Source organism: Phoenix dactylifera, chromosome 17 (genome assembly GCF_051530095.1).
Source record: "Phoenix dactylifera cultivar Ajwa chromosome 17, Ajwa_hap1_PhDact_Kaust_v1.1, whole genome shotgun sequence".
Taxonomy (NCBI): Eukaryota; Viridiplantae; Streptophyta; class Magnoliopsida; order Arecales; family Arecaceae; genus Phoenix; species Phoenix dactylifera.
In genome coordinates, this window is record NC_143206.1 from 10,012,926 (window position 1) to 10,037,866 (window position 24,941).

General features: G+C 36.3%; 2 protein-coding genes across 2 annotated transcripts in view; both read left to right on the forward strand.

The window, feature by feature from the left end:
• The first annotated feature begins 4,241 nt into the window (after positions 1-4,241).
• Positions 4,242-22,172, forward strand: LOC103701726 (kinesin-like protein KIN-14A). The gene is made up of 20 exons (XM_017841465.5): positions 4,242-4,520; positions 4,997-5,154; positions 5,261-5,401; positions 5,487-5,739; positions 6,699-6,799; positions 6,890-6,943; positions 8,832-8,909; positions 13,016-13,090; positions 16,628-16,709; positions 17,243-17,338; positions 17,414-17,584; positions 17,664-17,770; positions 17,878-18,053; positions 18,157-18,321; positions 18,410-18,660; positions 18,768-18,931; positions 19,732-20,058; positions 20,139-20,536; positions 20,687-20,865; positions 21,832-22,172. Exons 1-20 carry the CDS (start codon positions 4,454-4,456, stop codon positions 21,903-21,905), a joined length of 3,117 nt encoding a protein of 1,038 aa, XP_017696954.4. The 5' UTR covers positions 4,242-4,453; the 3' UTR covers positions 21,906-22,172.
• Positions 22,173-24,121: 1,949 nt separating this feature from the next.
• The window catches only part of LOC103701661 (protein transport protein SEC31 homolog B-like), a 29,852-nt gene continuing 29,032 nt past the window's right edge, over positions 24,122-24,941 (forward strand). The window contains exon 1 of the mRNA XM_008783810.6: positions 24,122-24,700. Within this exon, the coding sequence (XP_008782032.4) occupies positions 24,384-24,700 (317 nt within the window). The 5' untranslated portion in view covers positions 24,122-24,383. The remainder of the gene's footprint in view (positions 24,701-24,941) is intronic.

Below are 24,941 nucleotides of genomic sequence, written 5' to 3' on the forward strand. Positions count from 1 at the left end.
CTTGTCTGGCAACAAAGTGATTGTCCTCTTATCTCTAGCAACGGCAATAAAGTGAATGCATATCTATCTCCATCAACTTGCGGGATAAGTCCGAATGTCCTGCTATTGAGGTTTATCCTACGAAATAGAATAAGTTTTTGGACACTATTGCTGTTCTGATCAAAGGCCTTTATCCCTTGTCAGAGGTGTTAAAAATATTATTACAGAGGGAGGATGAAATAGTTTTATCCCCTTATTTGAGGCTAAAAGTAACCCTCACATTTTTCTCATATCTGGACTATTCAAGCAATCATTACAGGTACTTATCTTGCAATCATTAGAGGGAAAAATAGCTGTTCCCATCAGACAAATATCTGACTTATTTTATGCATAAAAGATTTCAGGAATGGGGATAGTTGTCCCCTCATTTTTCGATCTTGATGGGAAGTTATTTTGGTGCCTTTCAATTATATTGTTTCAATCTATGTTATTCATGTTATAGGATAAGATTCTTTAAAGGTCGTAGGTTGTCAGACCATAAAATAGAAGAGGATTTAGGATTAGAGTTTGATAGGGAAGAGAGTGACTAGGATTGCTAAACAGATTGGCAAAGAACTATAGTGCTTCCAGACCAAGAATAAGAAAGTATTTTGAGTATAAGAAAGGGGATGATATTTTCACAAAGAAATCTAGCTAGAGGCGTTATAGGAATTGAAAAATTGAGAAATATTCTCACATGAATCCATATACAGAGGGACCTCAGATTGTTTTCTGAATTGGAGCTATGTGCTTGTTATATTGAGTCAAACCAAAGTGAACTCTAAGCACTCCAAAGAAAGTAGAGCATCAATTTTAAGAACATAACACAGTCTATTAGTCATATTTATTTAATGAGATGATAATGAATTGAACAAATGGCATTCCATTGACTGCCATCTCATTGTTCTTCTCACAGTTAGAAACTATTGAGTTCTCCATATAGAAGAGTTCATTTAAATCGTCAACAGTTCATTACTTTAAATTAAAAAAAAAGCATTCAGTTGCTCAAGCATTCACAGAGACATACTGACATAAAAAAGAATCAGATTTACCCATGCTAATGCGAGGAAGTGAACCAGGGGTTGCCGACTTACTTATCTACTATATTCTAATCAGGACTCCTCTGTAAAGCAATTTGCCCTCAAGAAAAAATTTCCGGTCCTTGATCTTTTCAGTGTGTGAGGTTTGGACAAATTAAGTCAACATTTATAACTAAAAAGTGAAGATGGAGTTCATTGGCTTAGATAGCTAAATAATATCTCAATGTGAATGCTTTGAGATTCTGTAGCCAATCTTCAGAAAAGATTTCACGTATCCTTTATTTGACATGTAAACCTCTGAAAGATGCCTCAAAAAAAGATGGGAAAGATAAAAACTAAGAAAAATTATGGAATTCTAACATCCAAATTCACAGGTGGAAGAAAGAAGTTCAAGGCTAACTTTGTGCATAATGGTAGATCTTTTTAACTACGACTCACACCCACCACCCTCTATCAGATTCCTACTTCAACTCGTGCCTGCATCCGAGAACTCCCTTCTTGCAAAAATTCCTTCAAGGTCGGAATTCCTTTACAATACAAGGCAGCTGCATCTCGTCTTCAATCTTTGGCACACCTTGAAACAAAACTCGAATACGGATCCAAAATCAGGCTGTTTGGATTCAGATTTGAGAGTGTCCTCTCAGTATCGATCACGAAGCAAGGATTACCCACTGAGAGCCCCTCAAAGATTACGTCTCTGCCAGGGCCTTGAGCTGCTCACCACCTCATGCATCGACAGCCACTTCCCCGGCACCCGCCCCTGGCCTCCTCTCTTCTTCTTCTTCTTCTTCTTTTTTGGTGCACTGGCGTCTCACTACATACGGTTGTGAGTATATCCGTAATAATCATAGTACAAAATACGCTCTAGTGCCGCTGGCACATGCTCCAATGTCCCCCATGTGACTGCTCCAGTGTGATGTGCTGCAAAGGAGGCGATCCAATCTGCCGCACTATTTGCCTTTCAAAATAAATGCTTGATACTGAAGGAATTAGACTCCTCTAGAAGACAACAAATATCGCGGACTAAAGGATGCAGATCTGTCCTGGCTCACCTGCTCTAGATCCAGTCGATCACTATCGCCGAATCGCCCTCAAAAGAGATTCGTCGCGCACCCAGATGCACTCTAGCATGAACAAGGCTCTCCCATGCCACACACAACTCTACCACTGAGACTGGCCTCTCTCTTCTTTTCCTCTTCTCATTTTCTTCTTTTCTTCCTAATTTGTCCTTATTTATTCATTAATTTTTTAAAAAAAATTGATTTCTCTTTGCCCTTAGATGCAAGAACGATTGAACCTAGGCTGAGATTTTCTCAATTCTCCATCTTTCTCTCTATATACAGGCCTAGGGATCATGGTTTAAGATCCTATCTTTCTTTGCCAAAAATATGACCATGTCATGGTGCATGCAGCTCAATTTTTTTTCCTCGTTAATATGCATTGAAATAACTCATACAAAATACATATTGATGCATGCAGGAGTTTTCTTACCTAATCCGACCACCAAGCCAATGATGCCTATTAGGGCAGGTATAGCCTAAAATTTCCAAAATGCTTTTATGTTAATAATTATTATAATTTAGGGTGTCAAATTTGAAGTTGACCCTAAACCCTAAGTATCGAAACTCTCATTAATTTAGATTAATTTATTCAAAATAAATGAGGCATATTTGGAATTTACCAAAATCAAAGGTCCTGGTAGAATCATGCTAGATCATCTCCTGCTCGGACGGCTGCTCGCGTACAAAATTTAACATCACCAAAAATCAGAGATGGCTAGAGGAATGGACCAGATTAGTCAGGTGACAGTACTTGACACCTCTAATAGAAGCCAAAAGGGTCTACCGCCACCTTCCGATCCTTGTATGTACACCTATTATTACTATGTATGAATATGTATTTTGTGTGGATTATTTCAGCGCATATTTATAAGGAGAAAATCTGAGTTGCATGCATCATGACATGGTCATGTTTTTGACTGCATAGTTCATTAAATGGACTAATGGATTGAAACCCGATATAATATCAAGATTAATTTGAAAAAGGGTATCAGACTCGCGACATTCATTGTGGATAACCAACCATTAGCAGGAACATGATATGCTGATAGCCCCGACTACGTCTAGAAATATAGTATGTTGATATCCAGCCACGAGCAGAACCATGGTATGTAGATATGTCGGTCATGGGCTGGAGTGTGGCTGTGATTAGTCCTGTTCCATCATATTAGTGGCCCTTGTTATGAAATCCGAGGATTGTCACGAGTCCAACTTGGTTAACATGATATTTAAGTCTTTCCACTCACAAATTGTTACTATTGCCATGGTTCATCATTCAGGCATTAAGTTGGTTGGTTAGCATATGGATTTTAAATTGCTGAAGAGATTTTGCTATGAGTATGTCTTAAGCATTCTTCTCTTCTTTCATGTTATTTATGAATTCTTTGCCAATATTATTTTATCATATACGTAAGCATATGCATGTGGGGATTCCTCACGAGCAGTTAGCTCATGCTAGTCTTTTGTTTTGCCATATGGATGCCGATATTAATGATATAGATGCTAATATGCTCGATCATTATAAAAATTTATTACTTAATATGCAACAAATATCCTATCGTTAAAGTTCGTTGCTTAATATGCCGCAAAAATTTGGCTATTGAAGTCTTCCATTTATTATAATTCGTTATATTACCTAAACACATTTTAAGATTTGGTTGAAAAGAGGGAAGAAAAGGCTGTACCTTGCACATATTGTGGGGCTAATATTAATGATACTAATATTAATGTCAAAATTTTTTACACGGAGACTTAGCTTGTGTAGAGTTTTCTATTCACCGTATGGATACCAGCATTGGTGAAGGAATTTTTGTTTGACAATCATTAAAGTTTATTATTTAATGTGCAACAAATATATATGGCTATTAAAGTATTTTATTTGTTATAATTTATTATTTTGTTATATTGCAGTTTAATAGTAGTTGGAAAAAAAAATTGTACCCTATCATCCATCCGAGCAACTTGAATGGATCATGACTTATTACCAAATGAGTACGTTATATTTTCGTAATGGTAAAAATATTCCAGAAACCAAGATTTCACTGAATGTCCTAGAGAGCATCTGGTCCGTCTGATGCTAAAGGTATAGAATATAGATATGTCGTGGGCCTACCGATTCAAATTCAAAAGGCGTCTTCCACATTCCTCCGCTTCTTTCCCTTACTGTAACCGTTACTAATTTTCTCGGATCCCCTCAAAGACTGCGATCGCTGCACCTATCTTCGCCCTCCAAAAACCCCAGCCTTAGATCTTTCTCTCTCTCTATATATATATATCTATCTGTCTCGTTCTCTGGTCAAGAATCAGCAGTAGAAGCAGTGAAGGAAGGGGGGGAGAATGGAGGAGCCGTGCCGTGTTTCTTTTCGAGATGGTCGTTTAGCATCAAGAAAGGCAGAAGAAGCTGGTTCGCCGCTTCTTTTCTAACTTGGCATCTTTCTTTGTTCTTCTTGCCCTTTTTTTTTTGGGTTTATTTTGATGTTTTTCTTCTCATTGTTGTCCAAAGATTTCGTTAGGATAGGCTTTTGGGGTAGTTTGCTTTCGTTTCCTTGTTTCTTTGCCAAAAAAAGGTTCTTTTTTGATGGAATCTTGAACTCAGTTCTCTTGGGTTTGGATAAAATTTTTATCTTTCCGCATTTTTGGGCTCAAATGCCCTTTTCTTGGCTTTGTCTTGATCTTTGCCATGGGGTTTGGCTTGTGAATGGAATCATTCTTTGCCGAACGTTTGCTCTTTGGCATTTTCCAAGTTCTTTCCGAATGGATTTTCTTCTACAAAATCTTGTGTTCTCCCTTTAGTACTTCTTTTTCTAGAATATTGGCAGGAGATTCTGGGTTTTTGGAGCCTCCAATATGACTAACTGATACTTATTCTTCTTCTGGCAGCCTGCAGACGATTCCAAGCCGCCAGGTGGCTCGATACCATGGCAGGACCTCTTGGATTGTCGCCAGAACCCTCGGAGAAAGAATTTGTCTCTTGCCTGAGGAGTGGTCTCATACTATGCAACACCATCAACAAGATCCAGCCCGGTGCTGTTCAAAAGGTAATATGTTATACTCCTTCATTCGGCCTCTTTCTTTTCTTGCTTGTGCTTACCAGTTCTCTTTTTTCGTGAAATCTAACTGGATTTGGTTTGGCATTACATCAAGGTGGTCGCTAATCCATCGATTGGCACTGCATGGGATATCCAACCTTTACCTGCTTATCAGTACTTTGAAAACGTGCGCAACTTCCTGGTTGCCGTGGAGCAACTGAAGCTGCCAAGCTTCGAGGCATCAGATCTTGAAAGGGTTAGAATCCAAAACCAAGACTACTTCTTGAGTTGCTTTCTACTATATCTTCCTCCGTTGCCCCACAATGTTTTTCTTGCTGCAGGATACTTTGGAGGCTGGATCAGCAGCGAAGATTGTTGACTGTGTTCTTGCCATAAAATCATATCATGAATCGAAGCAGTGTAATGGAGGGAATGGGCCTTGGAAGCTTGCTAAGTCCCCAGTTGTTCCACAATCTGCTGGCAGGATGCAGTCACCCACCATCTCATTGAGCTCAGTCTCTTGTAGACGTTTAGACATGTCAACCACCTCTGAGAAACAAAAATCCATGCAGAACGAGAATCAAAAGAGTGAAGGTTTGTTATTCTTGAAGATTGATATTCATTGATTTGAATATTTCATTATCAATATGACACTAGGCAGATCCCTCTGAGTGACTTTTCTGTCTTTCATCTACCATTTGCTTTATGTTTGGACCGAGGAACAGATTGCTTGGGTATGAAATCTTCAAACTCTCTTTTCTTGGACATATGAGGAGGACCGATCCTTTTAAAATAGGCAAATACAAGAAATACAACAGTGCCTCCTATGCAGGCTTAGTGCCCAAACCATGAATAGTAATAGAAGGCCTAGTTTCAAAACATATAACGCTTAACATTAGATTATAATCTTTCAATAGGATTTGTGAGGACCCATGTGAGTGTTTGTTTAATCTCATATTGGTTAAGCATTGTGTGGATCTTGGATGCTTCTACAGGGCCAAGGAACCCTAATAATACCTCCTAGCTAGCTTTTTTGGATGAGGTTCTGGATTGTTACGAGTAGTATCAGAGCAAACCCAACCCATAGCCCATGTGAGATTTGGGAAAATTGCAGCACTTGCCCTTTTAGGGCTAACCACGGGCCGATCATGGGGTTTATGATTGGATTTGACTGAATTTCGACCCTTAGCAAAACTAGGACACTGGGCTTAAACGAGGGGAGTATGTGAGGACTCATGTGAGTGTGTGCTTAGTCTCATATTGGTTATGCATTGGGTAAATCTTGGGGATTTATATAGGGCCAAAAAATGTAAATAATACCTTATGGCTAGCTATTTTGTGTGAGATCTTAGTTGTTGCAAGATGTCTAAAACCTTTACATTATACATCATTCTTATTATGGCTGATTTAATGGAACTTTGCATAGTATGTGAGGTTTGATACTGCAGGCTTTGTGATGGATTGAGATGTACATAGCTGTATTCATGAAGATCCTAGGTAGTGCTATGTTTTTTTCTTGCTTGATTTGATATTTCTTCCATGTGGTTCTTCAGATGCAATGGATTCGCTCATGCGAGTGCTATTTGATTATATGTTTAATTCAAAGGAGAGCATCGACGAAAACCTTTTAAAATCATGGAATCAGGGAGGAAAGGTAATACTTCTTGCTAAGGATATCATCTAGTCTAGTTGCATCTAGAAAATTCATTACATATTAACATATTTTATTTGGATTTGCTTGCAGGATCCAATCAAGCTATTCAGTAAAATCATGTCAAGCTGTCTGAAAGAGCAACAGGTACATATAGATAATGCTAAATATATCATTCCATTTTACATAACAGATTTTTTTAAAAAAATCAAATGAAATGAAACATTTAGTGTTGCCAAATCAGAGGAGTTAGATTTGCTGGAAAAAAATCTGATAGAAATGAGCAATGTCCTAGTCCGTTATCTTAATATTAGCTTTACATGTAACAATGTCAATGAAATCTCCATGGTTTGCAATGTCCTAGTCTGTTATCTTTTGTTATGACATTGTGGAAAGGTCAGGACAAAGCTTTCCTTCATCATCCTAGCATCCGAAGTGTGATGCCTTTATTTTTTAAAATTTTTATTTTTAATGAGAGAGATGCAAAGATGGAGTTAGTACAAATTATGTAGGGTGCAACATATAAAAATGTATTTAGGGTTAACAGGTTATGATGTTATACTTGTTCATTGCTTTGTACATGTTATGTGGCGTATGTTGATGATAGAAAATTTTGAGCTATCATTTTTGTGGAAAAATATGGAACCCAGTTGGTTGGAGGCCATTAACTATTGGTTCGACATGATATGTTGTCAAAATTAACTAATTAAACATTCTTTTGGATCTTGTTTTTCCGCATTAATGGGAAAATGAAATTCTACTTTACAAAGTATAATTAATAGAGTTCACCTTAAAATACTGCTAGCTCATTTTTTAGTTTGTATAATGGGTACCTTGAGAGTATTCAAAATAATCAAAACACTCATCTCTTTCCCAGTTTGCAGCTAACACTATAAAGGAAAATGTGGTTTAATATGTGGATTCCCATGATAATGCTTAGACTTTCAGGCCTATCATGGATATAAATATGCACGATGAGGAGCCTAATACTTGCTTCGTGTGACAATGAAGTATTCCAGTCCACCCTATCTCATTTCATTGGATGAATTAACCATAAACTAGCAAAATGAGACCAAAGGTACAGTAAACTGCTCAATTCATCTAACCAAGCTTTTTTCCTTTTTTTGAGTAGTAGGATGGGTGGAGGATTGGATGAAGCCTAGGTCTTTTGAATCAACATTCAAGAAAAGAGACTTTACCAACTCAGCCAATTGGCTCCCTCTATGAAAATGTTATATCTCATACGCATGCTAGGCCTATTTAAAAACCAAGCCAAGAGGGGGGCTTAGCTTGACCAGAACCAATAGGCTAAAATAGACTGATACGCACTTTGCTCGTAACTTTCTTCATGACTTTCACGTGAAAATTTTGTTATACATGGTCATGAAGTTTTGTTATTCATGAAGATGTTTTACATAATGGACTTGCTTTCTCCCAAATCCATCTTGAATTAATGCTTTCTTCTTGCTAATCTTGTTATCTTGATGGATGTACATGTGGAAGACTTTAGTTGCACATTTATGATCTAAACTTTCTTGAATAGTGCTACAGAAGCGCAAAGATACATACATATATTGATGTGGAGTATCTAGAATGATCTAGTTATGTATATACATATGTATAATTGGGACTTTAACATTGTCATAGCCAAATAAGAAATGATCTTAAAAAACTTTCTATTTAAATGAGGTTCTTAATTTAGGGATAATTGAAGACTATGTTGAACATGAAGAAGAAGCTAACTAATAAGAATTCTTCAATAAAAATGTTTCTATTGCCAAAATTTTCCATTTTAACATAATACATGTTTATTTCTTATTCATGACCTCAACTTTTGTTAATGTTTCTATGGTTCGAACATATGTAAACTGGCTTTCACTTTCTATTTTTGAGGCCATACTAGATACACATTATTGGAATTGTATATGGTAGTTTTGTGCAATTTATTTTATTGTAACTATTTATACTTTTTTTATCCTTGCCATATAATTGGAAATTCTAATCCAAAGTCTCCTAAATGCAATTCTAAATATAGTTGAAATCAATTCTTCAAGACCTCTTGTTGGAAGGGACTGTGGCGATCAATGGTCCAATAACAACTCAAGATCACAAGGTACATTTATCAATTTCCTTCAATGGACCTTCCATTTTGGCATAGCTGCATGCAGGTCGTGTCATTCAATGCGAAATAATTTTGGATTTGGGCGGTCATATAGGCTTAATCATTTATAGAAATTGCATATACAGGATGAAACTCTTTTTAGGAGTACTTCAACAATAAAAGTATTTCTTAAAAATAGATAAGCTGCTTTATATCTGGTTTGTGCTTACTTTGGTTTAGGGTTTTGAAGGGTTTGAAAACTTTGAGTTTGTTTGCTTTAAAAATGGTGGAACCATGTACCAATTTTTCTTCCCTCTAGGAAAACAATAATCTTGAGTTATTTGTAGTTGTGAACTCTTATTCTGGTTGCATATCTAGGTTGTATCAAGGCCTATCATGGGCTAAAACTATTTTACAAATCTAACTAGAATTGAAATGCTTAAAAATGTTAGGCCTTACCTAGCCCTTCTTTTATAGAAAGAGATTTGCTTATAGTCTGATTTTTGTAAGCTGAAGAAGATAGGAGAAAACATAAAGCATGCAACTAAGGTGTTGTTTGGCATCACTTCCAATTTTCTTATTTTTAGAAATATAAAAATAAAAAAAATGTTCTATTTTTTCTAATTTGTAAAACATAAACATATTTGGCATTGCTAATTATTTTTTAAAAAATAAACATATTGATGGTGATCGACATGGTGGTAGTTGTAGCGGAGATAGTGGAGATGATGATGGTGTTGGTGGCAGGTGTGATGGTGGTACAACGGAGGTGGCGATGATGGTGGTGGTGTGGTGAATGTGAGACAGTGGTAATGGTGCTGGCAATTGTAGTGACAATGGTGGCAGCGAGGGCACCAAAGATGTGGTAGAGGCAATGACTATGATGCTGGTGGTGTTGTGGAGGCAATGACGGTAGTGATAGTAACAACAACGGTAGTAGAGATGGAGGCGCTAGCGATGCGGTGGAGATGGTGACAATGGTACAGATGGTATGACAACGGTGATGGTGGGTAGTGATAGTGATAAAGGTGGTGGCGACAGCTGTGGTGGCTAAGTAAAGTAGTGGTGGTATTTGTGGGGTGGTGTTGGTGGTAGTAAATAATAACTTTTTTTATTTTTAACAATATTGAAAATAAGAATTTTTTACTTTCTTTTTTTCTAGAAATAATAAAAGAAACTTTAAAAATAGAAAATAAAAAAAGTAATATCAAACATGTTTTTATCTCAATTTCTATAATATTTTTTTAAAAATAAAAAACAAGAAATAAAAGCGATGCCAAATAGGCCCTAAATAGCCTAGGGAATATTTTCTTCTATTTGGCCATTGAAAGGAGAAAACTTGACTTCGTTAGAGCTTAATTTTGAAATAATTGATCACTTGGTGTGTGCTCATAATTTATACCTGGATGAGCAAAGGTTTAGGATTACAATTCTAGAAGAAGCATTTTCTGGCCATATTTGGTGCTGTATTTTGTTATGGCACTAATTAATACTGCAAGGGAGCATTTGCATTTTTTTATTGGCATGCATTTTGTGCACCAATTAGACCATTTTCTCATTGTAAGTGATGCAATGATAAAAAGATCAAAAATGAATACAGCAATTAGACCATTTATGGAAATACATAAATGGAGCCACTCTTGATAAATTTAAGATGAAATGATTTGTACAAATGAGAGTTTAGGGTAATTTTATCATTTATATGAAGGTTTTAGTCTTTTAGATAATGGTGTTCTACCCATTATTATTGCTGTTATAATGATTTGAGCATCCCACCATTACATTACATAATAGGGGAAAATTAGTAGCTGTTTTAATGCATTATTTAACATTATAATAGTTTCTAACAACATATAAAACAGCTATTTTTCACTTGTACCTTTCTCCATATAAAATACTATTTTCAAATTTCAAATTTTTTGCATCAAATTTGCCTCCAAAACTGATTGTACTGTCCGAAAAAAATATTTTTTATCTAATGAAAGTGGACGGAAAGATCACACTATTGTTTTCTGCTATGGCCCATTATTTTTTGTTATGATTGTGTTATAACGGTGATTATATTAATATAGATATTTTAAAAGACACTTGTTGAGGCAAATAACAGCAATTATAACCTTTATAATTATTGGTGACGGTTTCAATGTGGGCTCCACTGTAACAGAATAATGCATTATTTAATACCTTGATTTACAGATATGCACACACCGATAAAATATCCACAGCATTTAGAATATGGCATTTGAAAGACCCTGAATACTTGTATTAGGGCATCTTCTGTAATTGATCTACAAAGATCTGATTGTGAGGTTTGATCGACATCTCTCCTAACTCTTGTGTTACAAATTAATTTGGTCATGTTAAGAGATGCGCTCAAGAGCCAGAAACATGCTGTTTGCATGAGCAATGAATATTTAAGGGCTGTGGCAGTCTTGCTAGGACTATGACGCATATTTGTGTTGAAAAGTAAAAAACAAGCGAAGCAAAAATATAACATAGATGGGAATTGTAATAAGAAGCTTGTTTACAATTGAAGTGTTCCTCCAGTGATAGATGGTGTATAAAGAAAACGAATGTTGACTTTTAGTTGTTGGGCAAGTTTTTCTTTTTAGAGTTATATTTAAATATAGATTAGATCTCCTTATAATCAATGTATGATATGTTGTGCTTAAGTGAAGCAACTAATTTATGTATGATAGCTGACATGTGAGATAGAAATTAGACATAGATCACATAATCATATGGACTGGGGAAATCAGCTATGGTAAACGATGTTGATTTTAAAGAAAGATTGAGAAGATAGATTATGCAGCAAGAGACAATACTCAGAAAGAGAAAATGGATTATGCAGCAAGAGGACCATGCTCAACAATCAAATGGTCTTTATGATCAGTTCAATTCACTTTTAGCAAAACGCAGTGGTGGAACTAGGATTTTCCCTTAGGGAGGATGAATGTTAACCACAAGACAGAAGAATCACTAAAGGTATGAAGGAAGAAATTTTACGAGGCAGAAGGACCCATGGTGAAATCTACTAAAGCTTAGGGAGAGAAAAAACAATTGAATATTTATGCTCCAACAAAAAGAGAATACTTTAAAAGAATAGCAACTCCTTTGCATAAGGATAGGTTTGAAAAATAACTAAAGGTATGAAGAGCTTTAATAAATGTTTGGTTGTTTGATACATTATTATCATATTGATCTTGCAAATGGAAATCCTGATCATGGAAAAACTATAGCTGCAGTGGTATAGGAATAAAGTCAGTATCCAAACTTGAAATAAGTGTCATTATGTAAAACTTCTTTGCCACACTCTAACTTTTGGGGATCTATTCCTCTTTATGTCAAAAAAATGAGCCATATGTTGCTTTCTTGATTATGCAACTTATGAAATTGGAGTCATGAGTACTCTATTTATGTTGAAAGAATATAAATGAGAAGCATCAGCTTTTATAACACTTTGGTCTTATTACAGAATATAATTCACTCTTATTGAAGTATAACTCTAGCGAAGTCTGGATAGGGATATAGTTTGAATTGTATCATTACATTGTTCAAAGATATTAAACAAGCTTCATGACAATTTATTGAACTTCATGCACAATTCATCATGATATAATTTATGGACATGATAAACTGCTATCTATGAAAAATAGTTAGCTCTTTGAGACTACAATTTGGAAGAGTGGAACAATGGGTGGAGGTTGTTGTCCCTAGCGGACGATATAGGCCATTTTAGTTAATACTTGCAAATACTATTAGAATCTCATTAAATATTACACATGAACACATGCACATACTCTATTCCCACAAAACATATTTATTTCATTAATATATTAAATACCACATATGACATCTCGATTTCATTTCAATGGTAAACCATGATAACCATAAGCCACTTAAGATGTCAACAATGGGATTTGGATGATATTTGCTTGTTTAAAAGCATGAGAGGAATTTTCATAAGGCGACAATGTGATCTATATGATTCTTTTTTGTTCTTCCATGTAAAATTGTTGCAAAAGTTGATCTGTTAACAAAGTTGATGTTATGCTCCTCACAAATTTGTATTTGTAGTTGCTTGTTTATTCAGTAGATGATTATTAATTTTTTTGCAGCATTGTAAATTGTGCTTGGGGAAAGGTGATTGCTATCATTGGAATCGCTTGGAAGCACAAGAAAGCAAACTAAAGGTAAGCTACTTGAGTACCTATGAATATTCTAGGTGGAAGTTATCAGTATTTATGATACTTTTCCAAATGTATTCTAAAAAGACAAATGACAGTTATTGTAATTTAAGCACTTGTTGGAATCACTTGTCTACCACATAATTTGAGCACCTATTGTATCAATATGTATTTTTCCCCTGCAGTGACAAAATGAAAGAAGAAATGTTCTAAGCTTATTTTGCTATAATTTGAGTGCCCGCAACAGTTTTCCATGTGATGGACATATTAAATTATGCCATTAGTTAATCCTATATGGCATATATTGTAAATTTCCTTTTGGCCCATCTTCTTTTATAGAAGCCCTATAGTTACCTTTAGCTTTGAGTCAGTTTGGACAATTTGACTCCAGATTGGCTTTACCCTGCCTGTTAATAGTATCGTCAACTTTAAAAGGACAATATTAGAGAACATTCCAAAGATGGGGTCTTTAAGGCCCAATGTTATGTACTCAGTACATATTCATATTATTCTTGAAGATGGACTTCTTTGATCTTTCTTTCTTGTATTCCTCGCTTGGTAGCTATCTGAATTTTCTGGTCTGAATGGGCTGTCTAAACAATTTTCAATCTCTTGGGGTCTAGTTTCTGTTTTGTATCTAATATACTAGTCTCTTAGTTAGGATGACTTTGATAAAGATCATCAAGAAAGGTATACGTGAATTAGCTTCTTGCAATAAGGGAATTTAGTATGATATTGCAATTGAATACCACTTTGTGTGGATAATAGCTTTTTGATAATTCTTATCATGACCTATGGATTGCAAATCACATTAGGTCATGTTAGTATTCCTTTATGCTAGCTAGATGTTTCAATTCATAAGTTCCATGATTTTTATATTATTGTCAAATAGATATTTAATTGACATTTTCATCTCTTTCCAAATAAATCATCTATACTAGCATATTAGTCCTTCATTGCATGGTTGGCAACTTGGTATCCCATGTCCATGTGTTGTTCCATAGAAATAATTTTCGGCACATGCAAGATTGGACATTTGAAAATAATCTTTTTATCTCCATTTCCATGACACATATTCTTTTAAAAAGGCTCGTAGTAGCACTTTGTAACTCCATTGCTATGCAATATTGTTCTTTAGGATTTCGTGTAACAAGCTTAGCTGGTGAGAATATGTGCTGCTCATTGGACTAGATTAAGTGATCAGTTGTAGTCATACTTGATGCAGGAATGCCAACTGCCCCCTTATGCGGTGGGAGTTGAAAATCATGATGAGTGAGATCTTGTTTTTAGTTGCCCATTATTTGAACTCAGATGGCTAGTTGCCATGAGGCTTGTTATCATTAGCTTTTAGAATTGCTTTACATGGAGAGTCTCATAGATGCTCTTATTATAGGAAAGTGACTCTTTTGACCTTCAATTAATGCCTTGCTTCCAAAAGATTTTGGGTATATATTCAAGACCACTTAGCAACAAAGTTCATCAATATCCAAGATGAGTTTACCTTTTCTTGAGATTCTTTTTTTTTGTAAGGGGGGTTGGGTTCTTACTAGAATGAAGATACTTTTGATATGCGTAAGACCTTTGACTAGAGATGTAAATTGAATTCCAATAATTAGATGTACTTTCCTCCTGGGATCCATGGTAAAAATGAAGCATTGATCATTCTCAATGCACCAAATGCCACTTTTAGGTAGATGTGCTATATATCACAATAACTGAAATGAATTATATAAATAGGTGTGGCATTTTTAAGCTATCATTTAGTTTGGAAGCTTGTTAAAGCAATTTTCTATCTTTCAAAATAGACCAAGGAGAGGATTTTATTGGTTCAGAAATTGCAATTGAAAATCATATTCATCATACTATCTCCATTCTTTGTCAAAAAAGTAAAGTAAGGGAAAAATGTAGGGGAAGAGGGACCTGAATTATATTTGGTCAAAAGGGGACATGTTCCTCATATGTACATTTCTTATGTCTCTTGATAACATATAAGAGATGAAAGAACAAAGAAAAATCTGTTAAACCATGAATAATTGATCAATCGATGTATGTATACAAAATTAAGTATATATAAACTTTCAGTTTTGAGCTAGTCCTAACTTGGGCTAGGAGTGGTCTATATCTAGCCAACAATGCCTTGATATTATACTTAGCTTATGCGGGACAGAGTTTTTTGAACCTAGACCCAATCCAAGCAAGGATGACCACCAATGCCCTAGGTTCTTGACCAATTAGAGTACCTTTAGGCAAGGTTTTAAATCCTGTGGCATGAAGGTGTCCTGGTTTCTCCATGGAACTGGATGCCTCGTTGTCCCGCCTTGTCTTGACAGCAGTCTCGATCATGCATCCCGATAAATATTGTCTCTCTCTCCCCTTCTTTCTTTCCTTTCTTTCTTTCTTTCTTTCTCTTCTACTTTCCTTTCTTTCCTTTCCTTTTACTTTCCTCTTATCCCCTTCTTTATTTCTTTTTTCCTTTTTCTTCTTCTTTCTCTTTTCATTGTTCCTTCTTTCCTTTCTTTCTTTTTCTTCTCCCTTCCTTTCTTTCTTTTCTTTTTCTTCTTCTTATTTTCTTTTCACTTTTTCTTATTCTTCATGTTTCCTTCCTTTTTTTCTTTCCTCTTTCTTCTTCTCTCCCCGCATGGATGGGTTTCGGAGTCCTACCCTCATCCCGGTCTTGTTTTCTCATAGGAATAGGACGGGATTGCCTGGATGCCCCCCTTTCTGCCGGGACTTAAAACATTGCCTTCAAGTGATTCCAAAAATGTTTGCTCTATGGTCTCCTACTATGTAGTCCGGGTTTATTTTTAGAGTTTTGGTAGCATGAAACAAGAAAATAAATTGTTCGGGTAGGAAAAGTACCCATTAATGAGGTATGTTCACTGGGCAATTGCAGAAAGATTTTTTGGTGATAAAATGTTGCATTTCAAGAAGAGTTGATAGTATACATGAAGTTCCTGGTCAGCGAGCTAAGGTTATTATTTACAATTTCCTTGTTTTCCCGTAAAAGCTAGGAGGTCCTTTTACATGTAGTATTAATGTGTATGTGAGCTGCGACTCAACTTCATTTATATATGTCCAACATGCATGAGAAACATGGTTCATATAAGTTATATATATAGGACCGTCTTCATTCATCATAAAATCATATATCTATTGTACAGACTTCCAAATAGATAGGTTATCAAGCAAATGTGATATTTCATTAGGATATAGTAAGAGGACTTCTTTTTTTAGGTTGACAAATGCTAAGGTGTAAAGCTCTCCACTTGAACAACTTGTTCCTCCTCTCAATTCTTTCATTTCTTTCCCAGTTATGCTATATAGCTAGCTTAAGTAAGGTATACATCTGAATATGTTTGTTCATCACAGCATAAGAACAGGATATATTGATGAACAAACAAATTCGCCACTCTGATATTGTTCTTTAAGGTTCTAATTCCAGTTTCCCGATTGTTTGCTTACTTTCATCAGTCAGCATCATTCTTTCATTTGCTTTACTGAATATTAGATGGAATGATACTGAAGCCTTCACTGATTTTGCAGGAACTCAGGGCTTTGCTACTAAACACCAGGGTTGAATTCAGAACTCTGCAGACCCAATTACAAAACGATTTTGCACAACTAGGTAAGTGACGCACATTTTGACATTGAACTGGTTCCAGTTTTTAAAACATATGAAAGCATGGAATACTGAATTTCAATGCATCTAAGAGACATCAATGTTCGCAGTTTTGGCGAGTTTCCTAAAGTTTGCATTCCACAGACCATGCCTAACCATTAGGTTGTGTTGTTTTTTCCTTCTTCCTCTAGGTAGTTACCTCTTAACTCACTCTAATCCTAGAGTAAAATTCCATGCTACAGGGGGAATAGTTTACTTTGGCTTAAATGGAAAAAATAGCTTTATCAACCTTTTAAAATATCCACTTTGCCCTTGGAATAAAATGGCTATTTTTCTAGCATTTGGTGTGTTAAAATGGAATAAATGGGTTATAGGGGTTTTATTCCTCTTTAAACCCCCTCTAAGCCTAAAGGCCCTGAACCAAATGAAACCTGGGAGAAGCAATTTCGAATGAATTTGGCGATGTTTGTCCATATAATCTAAATCTGTTTCAGTTTGTTTGGGCTAAAGATTCAAAAGTTTTCTTTACTTTGGTTTAGGAGTCCAGATTCAAGGGCTATCTGTGGCTGCTCATGGGTATCATCAAGCTGTCAAAGAAAACCGGCAGCTGTATAACACACTTCAAGACTTAAGAGGTAAGTTTGCACCATGGACTGACATATTTTATGTTATGACAGTTAAGGAAGATTTCTCACTATATTTTTTTTCAGGAAATATCCGGGTATTTTGCAGGATCAGGCCGATGTTCAATGAGGAAGCAAAATGTACTATAGATTACATTGGAAATGAAGGCTCATTGATGGTTATTGATCCACTTAAAGCACAAAATACACGCAAAATATTTCAGTTTAACAAAGTTTTTGGCCCAACTGCTACACAGGGTAATCCCTTCACCATTTATAGTTAGTTATCTGAAACGTTCTGTGCATGAACATCATTTCCAATCTTAAAATTATGCAGATGAAGTATATAGGGACACCCAGGCTTTAATAAGATCTGTCATGGATGGCTATAATGTTTGCATATTTGCCTATGGTCAAACAGGATCTGGTAAAACATACACTATGGTATGTTTTTTCAATAGATTCTTTTTGTTAATGCTCATATTACATGATTCTTGAAAATTCTGATTTCATTGGACTTCCTATTCTTGCCAATATTTTTTGCATTTCAGTGTGGCCCATCAAACGGATCAAGTAAAGACATAGGAATCAACTATATGGCTCTGAATGATCTATTTCAATTATCAAGTATCAGGAAGGATGTAAAATATGATATTCGAGTTCAGATGGTTGAAATTTATAATGAGCAAGTCCGCGACCTTCTAGCAGAAGATGCATCAAACACAAAATATCCTTTTATGCTGGATTTTTTGTTAGTTTTGTTTTTTCTTGTTTAAGAAATGTAAAAGTGGTTCTCTTACAGGCTTGTTGATTCTTAACCAGAAGAGTACATTAGAAATTAGGAGTTGTTCAAGCAATGTTTGGCTGAGCCTTCCAGATGCCACCATGCACCTTGTGCAGTCTACTGCTGATGTTCTTAATCTTATGAAACTGGGTGAGAAGAATCGTGCATTTGGCTCGACAGCAATGAACCACAGAAGCAGCCGCTCTCATAGGTTGCTAAATTTATATCTCCTGGCAGCTACTAGCCTTATGGTCTGTTGGATTTCTCCTTGTAGTGACCATAACAAATTTTGTGTGCAGTGTGTTGACAGTGCACGTGCACGGTAAAGACATGTCAGGCAGTGCTATTCATAGTTGCCTGCATTTGGTGGACCTTGCTGGCAGTGAAAGGGTGGATAAATCTGAAGCTACGGGAGACAGACTGAAGGAGGCACAACATATCAACAAATCTCTTTCCTGTTTGGGAGATGTCATAACAGCTTTAGCTCAGAAGAATTCTCACATTCCATATAGAAATAGCAAGCTCACACAGTTGCTACAAAACTCACTAGGTTCTAGTTCACCTCTTTTTCTTTTTGCTTTTTTCTATTAAGCTGTGCGGGGTTTTAAAATGGATGAGAAGTGCTTCTTATTTGTTTTGTTGAAATGTTCATTGTAGGTGGAAATGCGAAGATGTTAATGTTTGCTCATGTGAGCCCAGAAGCTGATTCTTATGGGGAAACAATCAGTACATTGAAATTTGCTCAAAGGGCATCCACTGTTGAACTGGGTGCTGCTCATTTGAACAAAGAAAGCAGTGAGATCAGGGAACTCAAGGAACAGGTACAGTTGAATAAAGTTTTTTGTTCTATATAATATCTCGCTAATTTGTTCATTGCAAGTATATACGGTCTTCCATGTATAAATGACACAGAAGTACTACAGTGTCCTATGTTGTACTGAAGAAAACTTTGCAATTCAGTTAAGTGAGGGCCTTTTCAGATATCTGGTTGTGGTAAGTGGCAGCTTTGAGATATCTCCCACACGAGCTGAACACAAGGAGAAAGGTAGAGGTGAGGAGAGAGAGTGCTTCAGTAAGGGTCAAGATCTCACGATACTTAAGAAGACAAGGACACAGGAAATCACCTTCTAAAAGGAAGCTGGCATTTCCATTTTATAAGGATTATGTAATCCCAACAAACCCCACTTGCACTGTTGCTTACTCTTTTCGGCTCTACACTCCTTGTCTTCAGCCCCTGTGGGATATATCGCATGGATAATATGTGCAGACATATAAAGAGGTTCTTAGCTATTCATATGAAAAAGGTAATTAGGATATAAGATAATGTAATCAGTTGTTCAATATTTCCATGTGCGGCAGGTATAAAAATATGTAGGATTTTAATATGTTCACACACAGTACTGGGGACTGATTTTGCCATGAAGGGCCCGCATACTTGCCTTATCCGAAAAACTTAAATGGTGATATTTTCATATGCCCGCTGTTTGATCTGAAAGTCATGTTCTTTGGAAATTTTGCTTCTTAAAAATCTACCACTTATAGATGCTCTGGCGTTTGTGATAAGCATGCATGATAATCCTACCTGATGTGGATAATAATTATAATAGTTATATTTTTGCAGATAGATGGTCTCAAGAAGGCATTGGCAATCAAGGAAGGAGAGAAGTCTATTTCTTCACAAAAAATGAAAGAAAATAATCCAAACTTGGAGAGATTGAAACAGTTTACAGAGCGCACCCCTCCGCGTCCACGAAGGTTGAGCGTTGGGAATCCTACTGTTCTGAAGAATGGAACAGTGAACAACCCAGATGAAAGAAAGGTGCTGAAGTCCCCTATATCAAGACTTAAGCTTGCTACAGATTATGCACCAATTTATAACCATAGATTGAGCTCAGAAGGTTCCAAGGTTGAAAAGAAACAGCTAGAAGTTAAAACTGCAGCTTCACATGTAAAGCCATCATCATTTATAGAATTTAAGTATTGATTTACCGGTTACAGTGTTTGATTTGTTGCCTTTTTGGATGGCAGATTTATTCAAAATTCTCTGCAGGAGAGCCACATAAAGAGAATATTCTTTGTGCTCAAGTGGCATTTCAAGACTCTGCAGTTGCAAAAGCAAGTTTGTACAATGAGAACTGCTGCAGTATAGTTGCTACAGAGGCCTTCCACCAATGCTCTCCTGGTACTTGCAATTCAGCTTGTTGCAGTCAGCTGCCAAAGGTGGAGAGCAGATCTCGAATACATCTCCATCAGACAACCTCTGATCCAGCTGCAAAACTGGATGAGATAGTGACAACTCCGGATGAGACCAGTTTTGTTACTAAATCTCAGTCAAGGAGCTCCACTATTAATGCTAGCAGCAAAGGATCTCATATAAGGAAATCTCTACAGAGCATTGGACAATATATTAATGGCTCTGAAAGAAGGTAATATGCTGAAGCATTTTAATATTTTTTAAATGATTCTACCGGTTTGGCTGAGCAAAATGGAAGGAATTCATTTGTAAATCATATCACTTAATTTTAAGAAAAAATCATGTAATAAGTATTCACAATTTTTTCATTTTCAAATTACAGGAACATCCAGTATCAATCAAAAACACCTTCGGAATTTGCTAAAAGCAACAATTTTGATGTGAAGTCACCAATGACAGCTGATGCCAGGATACGAAGGAGGCAATCATTAACCAATGTTCGGACACTAGGTTCGGACATATCATGGAGATCTTCTCTTGGTGGGAAGTCAGTGGATTCATGTGAGTAGAAATCTAGATAGCTAAATGCTCTTACAAAGTTTGTTGATAACTGATTTATCCTCCACTCTGAGGAATTTCACCTCGCATCAAATAACATATGAGATAATAATAGAATAATATGAAGATAGAGAATGCTGTATGTTACTACTTGATACTGTGACATTATATCCAGACCTCCAAGGTCCTTTTAATCTTTTGAGGACTTGCTTGTTTTGAAATAGTATTAACGGCTCAGTTGTCCTCAGTTCCAAAAGAGTCATGCATACTTTGTCTAGCTCGTAAGACTACAAGCATTTGATCCCTTGAATGTGTCTTTTTTTGTCTTCAATTTTTACCCACTGCTAGTTTGACTTCCTCTCTTCATATTTTCTGGTATCCTTTCTCTGGCACTAATCAGGATTGCTATGTCTGGCTGGTTAAATGGCAAGGCTATGGTTTTTGCGGGACTTCTTTTTGTCTTCAATCTTCATCATTAGCTTTTTCTATCTTCCTTGTGGACATGTATGCTATGTCTGCTATAAATGTGTTGGTAGAGTGTAAGCTTGTGTGCAAACATGTGCGTGTGCATGCATGTTTTGCAAATAACATGAACCTATGTTTTCTGTTTTAAATTTTTTTGAGGACTAGGACGGATGGATTATATAGTGGTGAAGTTAATATTTGAGAAAACTCTGGATTGTTTGAGTAGTCATTTTTATAGCTAGTTATGATGCAGATATGATGGTAAATTTACAAACTTCTTGTTCTATTTCCTCTCTGCATTTGGTCCATTTGTATTGTGTACTGCTAGTATATGATGGTAAATTTATAGATTTGCAATGTTTTGTTAATAATCTATCTAGTATCTTCATGACAAGGAATTTCATATTAAAATTTATTTCATGTACCATGTCTAGAAACAACTAAAGAAAGTCTGTTGTTCTAATGGTAGGAATTCCATTTAAAGATATTTCTGTTTCATGGCAGATCCGAATGATATCCAAAGTGCAAGGACTCCACCTATCCAGTCATCTTCAAAGGCCATAAAAAGTTGGTTATGAATCTAATGCTGCAGAGAAGGAGAGGTCTTATTTTTCTTGATGCTCTTTTATATATGACTCGCAGTAGTGGTTGCTTCTTCTTGAAGCTTTTGGAGGAAGATTTTTGAAAGTCTGACTTTGTTGATTAAAGAAGCATATTGTATTCTCAGTTGCAATTTTGTCTCTGACAATCTTATTGAGAAACATCTGGGACGCCCTTTTTTTGTTAAGAATATTGTTTCCCTTACATTTTTTTCATGCAGAATAAATGATTCGGACTTGAATGTATGATGAGTTGACTTGTTCTTGGGGACTGTACCTGAAGCCACATTAACAAAATTGTAGTTTTTTAAATAGGAGCTTTCTAATAAAAATATAGCCACCAAATTTTTGCTCTTCAGAGGTACAAAATCCTTATAAGGAGATTATTTTGGTTATGTGGATTATTTGCCTCGCATGTTAAGGGGAAAAATCTTTTATAAAATCAGATGTATGCAAAGAATCTCCAATACAATTGACAACATGATTAGAGTTTTTCTGGAGCAAAATTGTGCAGATGTCATTTCTGCTACTTTAGAGTATGCTTATTTAAATTCTGACTGAATGTACCATTATACATCAAGATAGGTGTAAAATTAATTTTGTGCTCTCAATTCAAAATCTGACCTGGTTCACTGAGTGACACAGCGAAAAAAATGAGTGATTTGATCAATGAGGTTATGTTTCAAAAATCAACATGCAAGTAAAAGAAAATTAGATTGAAGAATTCTTTATTTGGTAAAAGAAATTCTCTCGAAAAGAATTTTATTAATATCTCAAAGGATATCCTTACGATGTATAATATTTATAGGATATGATATCCTAATTCTAATTTGGGCATTAAATCTGATGCAGAATCATACTCGAAATAGGACTCAGTAATAAGAATACATACTAGAATTATTCTATTACAAAACTTTGGTATTGTTCCTAATAATAAATTTATAAAAAAAATCTACCAAAAAGTTTTGAATCATGTAATATTCACCTGCGTATTTGCTGGCCCCTTTGACACTTTGGTATTGTATAGTTAGTCATAGCACCTATTTGGTTGCATCTTGTGCTGCATCGCTTAGTCTATGATCAAGCTTGTATCTGCCTAATTTTAAACTAGGAAGAACATTAGTGATCGGCCTATTTCAAACAGTTTATGACCCATAAATTGCTCTAAACTTGATTGAAGCTATGTCTAAAAGTATAACCATGAACCATTAAGATCATTTTTTACTTCTATTCTTAAGCTTTGACTTCACTGATTGGTCATATGCATGCGGTTCCATAATCAGACCATTTTTACTTCCATTCTTAAGCTTTGATTTCCCTGGTTGATTATATGTATGCCATTCCATAATAAGGGGCAAACTTGAGGCATATTAATGTTGGTTTAAAAAGCTCAGTAAGTTTATTTCAAATCAAAAAATCATTTCAAGTTTGTCCGAAAATTGGTTTCCTAGGTATGAAGATTAATTTTAGTATTGACAACTTACCCCTCATCTAATGAATGTGTTTAAATAAAAGGTTTGTTCAATAAGCTAAAACAATGCACGCTTGTCACCCCTTGATCTAGCATTAGAATCAGAAAATAAGATATCTCGAAGTAACGTGGTTTGCACCATGACTAGCAAACTAACTCAGTATACTATTTGACTCTCTGGTCGCTCTCAAGGAATTCGGAGTAGATACCATCCTTCAGATATACCAATTAATCATTATTTTTGAGTCATCCTCCAACGCAATGTAAGTTGCCTGAAGAACTATATCAACACGAACGAGACTTTTCCAAGCCCCATGCAGCTCTACTATTGGAACTGTAATATTATATAAATGAGATCATCGGCAGTCTCTAAGGCAAAATTAGGATTTCAGATAACAAAACATGCTTCTCCATAGGCCTCTTTGCTCTTCAATCCGTTTATTATTTTCAAATTTCATAATGGACGAGGAGATTGGGAATGATGCCGAAAACGGTTTTAACTTAATGTTTCAAAAATCAATGTTCTCTCTCATAAGATCACGACCGTTTGTGTTTCCATCATACGGTATTATTTCATTTGATCAATCTCATTGCACGACACTGCATCATATCCATCCATTAAACATTTTTCTCTCAAATGCATTCTGTCAAAACATTTCCAGGATTTGACAGTATCACAGCCGTCCAGTAAATTCGAGTGTGAAATTTGAAGTCCAAATGGGTTACATATCCTTCCATCATCTCTATCATCACTCTCTCTTATACTATCGCTCACCGTTTTCCTACGAAATCCCTGACCCTGAACGGAGCCCCAAGGAAACGCAAGACGCTTTGGGAGTGGTGGATCAATAAAAGGCGAGTCCCTTCCTCCCATCTCCACGCTCTTGTCGCCCTCCCGCTTCTCGATCGCCAATTCCCCCCTCTGTTTCCCAAACCCTAGATCTGAGGTGAGCTAGGGTTTTGCCGGCGAGATCTCCGGCCCTCCCATGGCCTGCATCAAGAGCGCGCCGCGATCGGCCCTCGCGGCCTTCGCCCCCGATGCGCCGTACCTGGCGGCGGGGACCATGGCCGGCGCCGTCGATCTGTCCTTCAGCTCCTCCGCCAACCTCGAGATCTTCAAGCTGGACTTCCAATCCGATGCCCACGAGCTCCCCGTCGTCGGCACCTGCCCCAGCGCAGATCGCTTCAACCGCCTCTCGTGGGGGCGGCCGGGATCCGCGTCCGAGGACTACTCCCTGGGCCTCGTCGCCGGCGGCCTCGGCGACGGCAGCATCAGCGTCTGGAATCCCCTGAAGCTGATCGGGTATTCCTGATGAGAATTCTCTTGTTCAATTCGCTGCTCTTTAGATTTAATCAAGAATTAGTCTGATTTTACTACTCAACAACATTACGATACTAGATATCTAGTTTCCAACGATAAAGTTCCGATTTTTTTTAGGCAAATTTTTGATGTTTGGCAATTTTGGTTGTGTTTCGATATTAAATCTCAATGTAAATTACTCTCATGTTTTGCCTTTGATTCATATGCCTTGATCTTAACAACC

Bases quoted from the DNA above. Each gene is read 5' to 3' on its own strand.
- LOC103701726 (XM_017841465.5), top strand. From the start codon at position 4,454: ATGGAGGAGCCGTGCCGTGTTTCTTTTCGAGATGGTCGTTTAGCATCA. The intron at 6,944-8,831 runs GTACATATAGAT...TTCTAAATATAG, and splicing joins GCTGTCTGAAAGAGCAACAG to TTGAAATCAATTCTTCAAGA. The intron at 8,910-13,015 runs GTACATTTATCA...ATTTTTTTGCAG, and splicing joins TAACAACTCAAGATCACAAG to CATTGTAAATTGTGCTTGGG.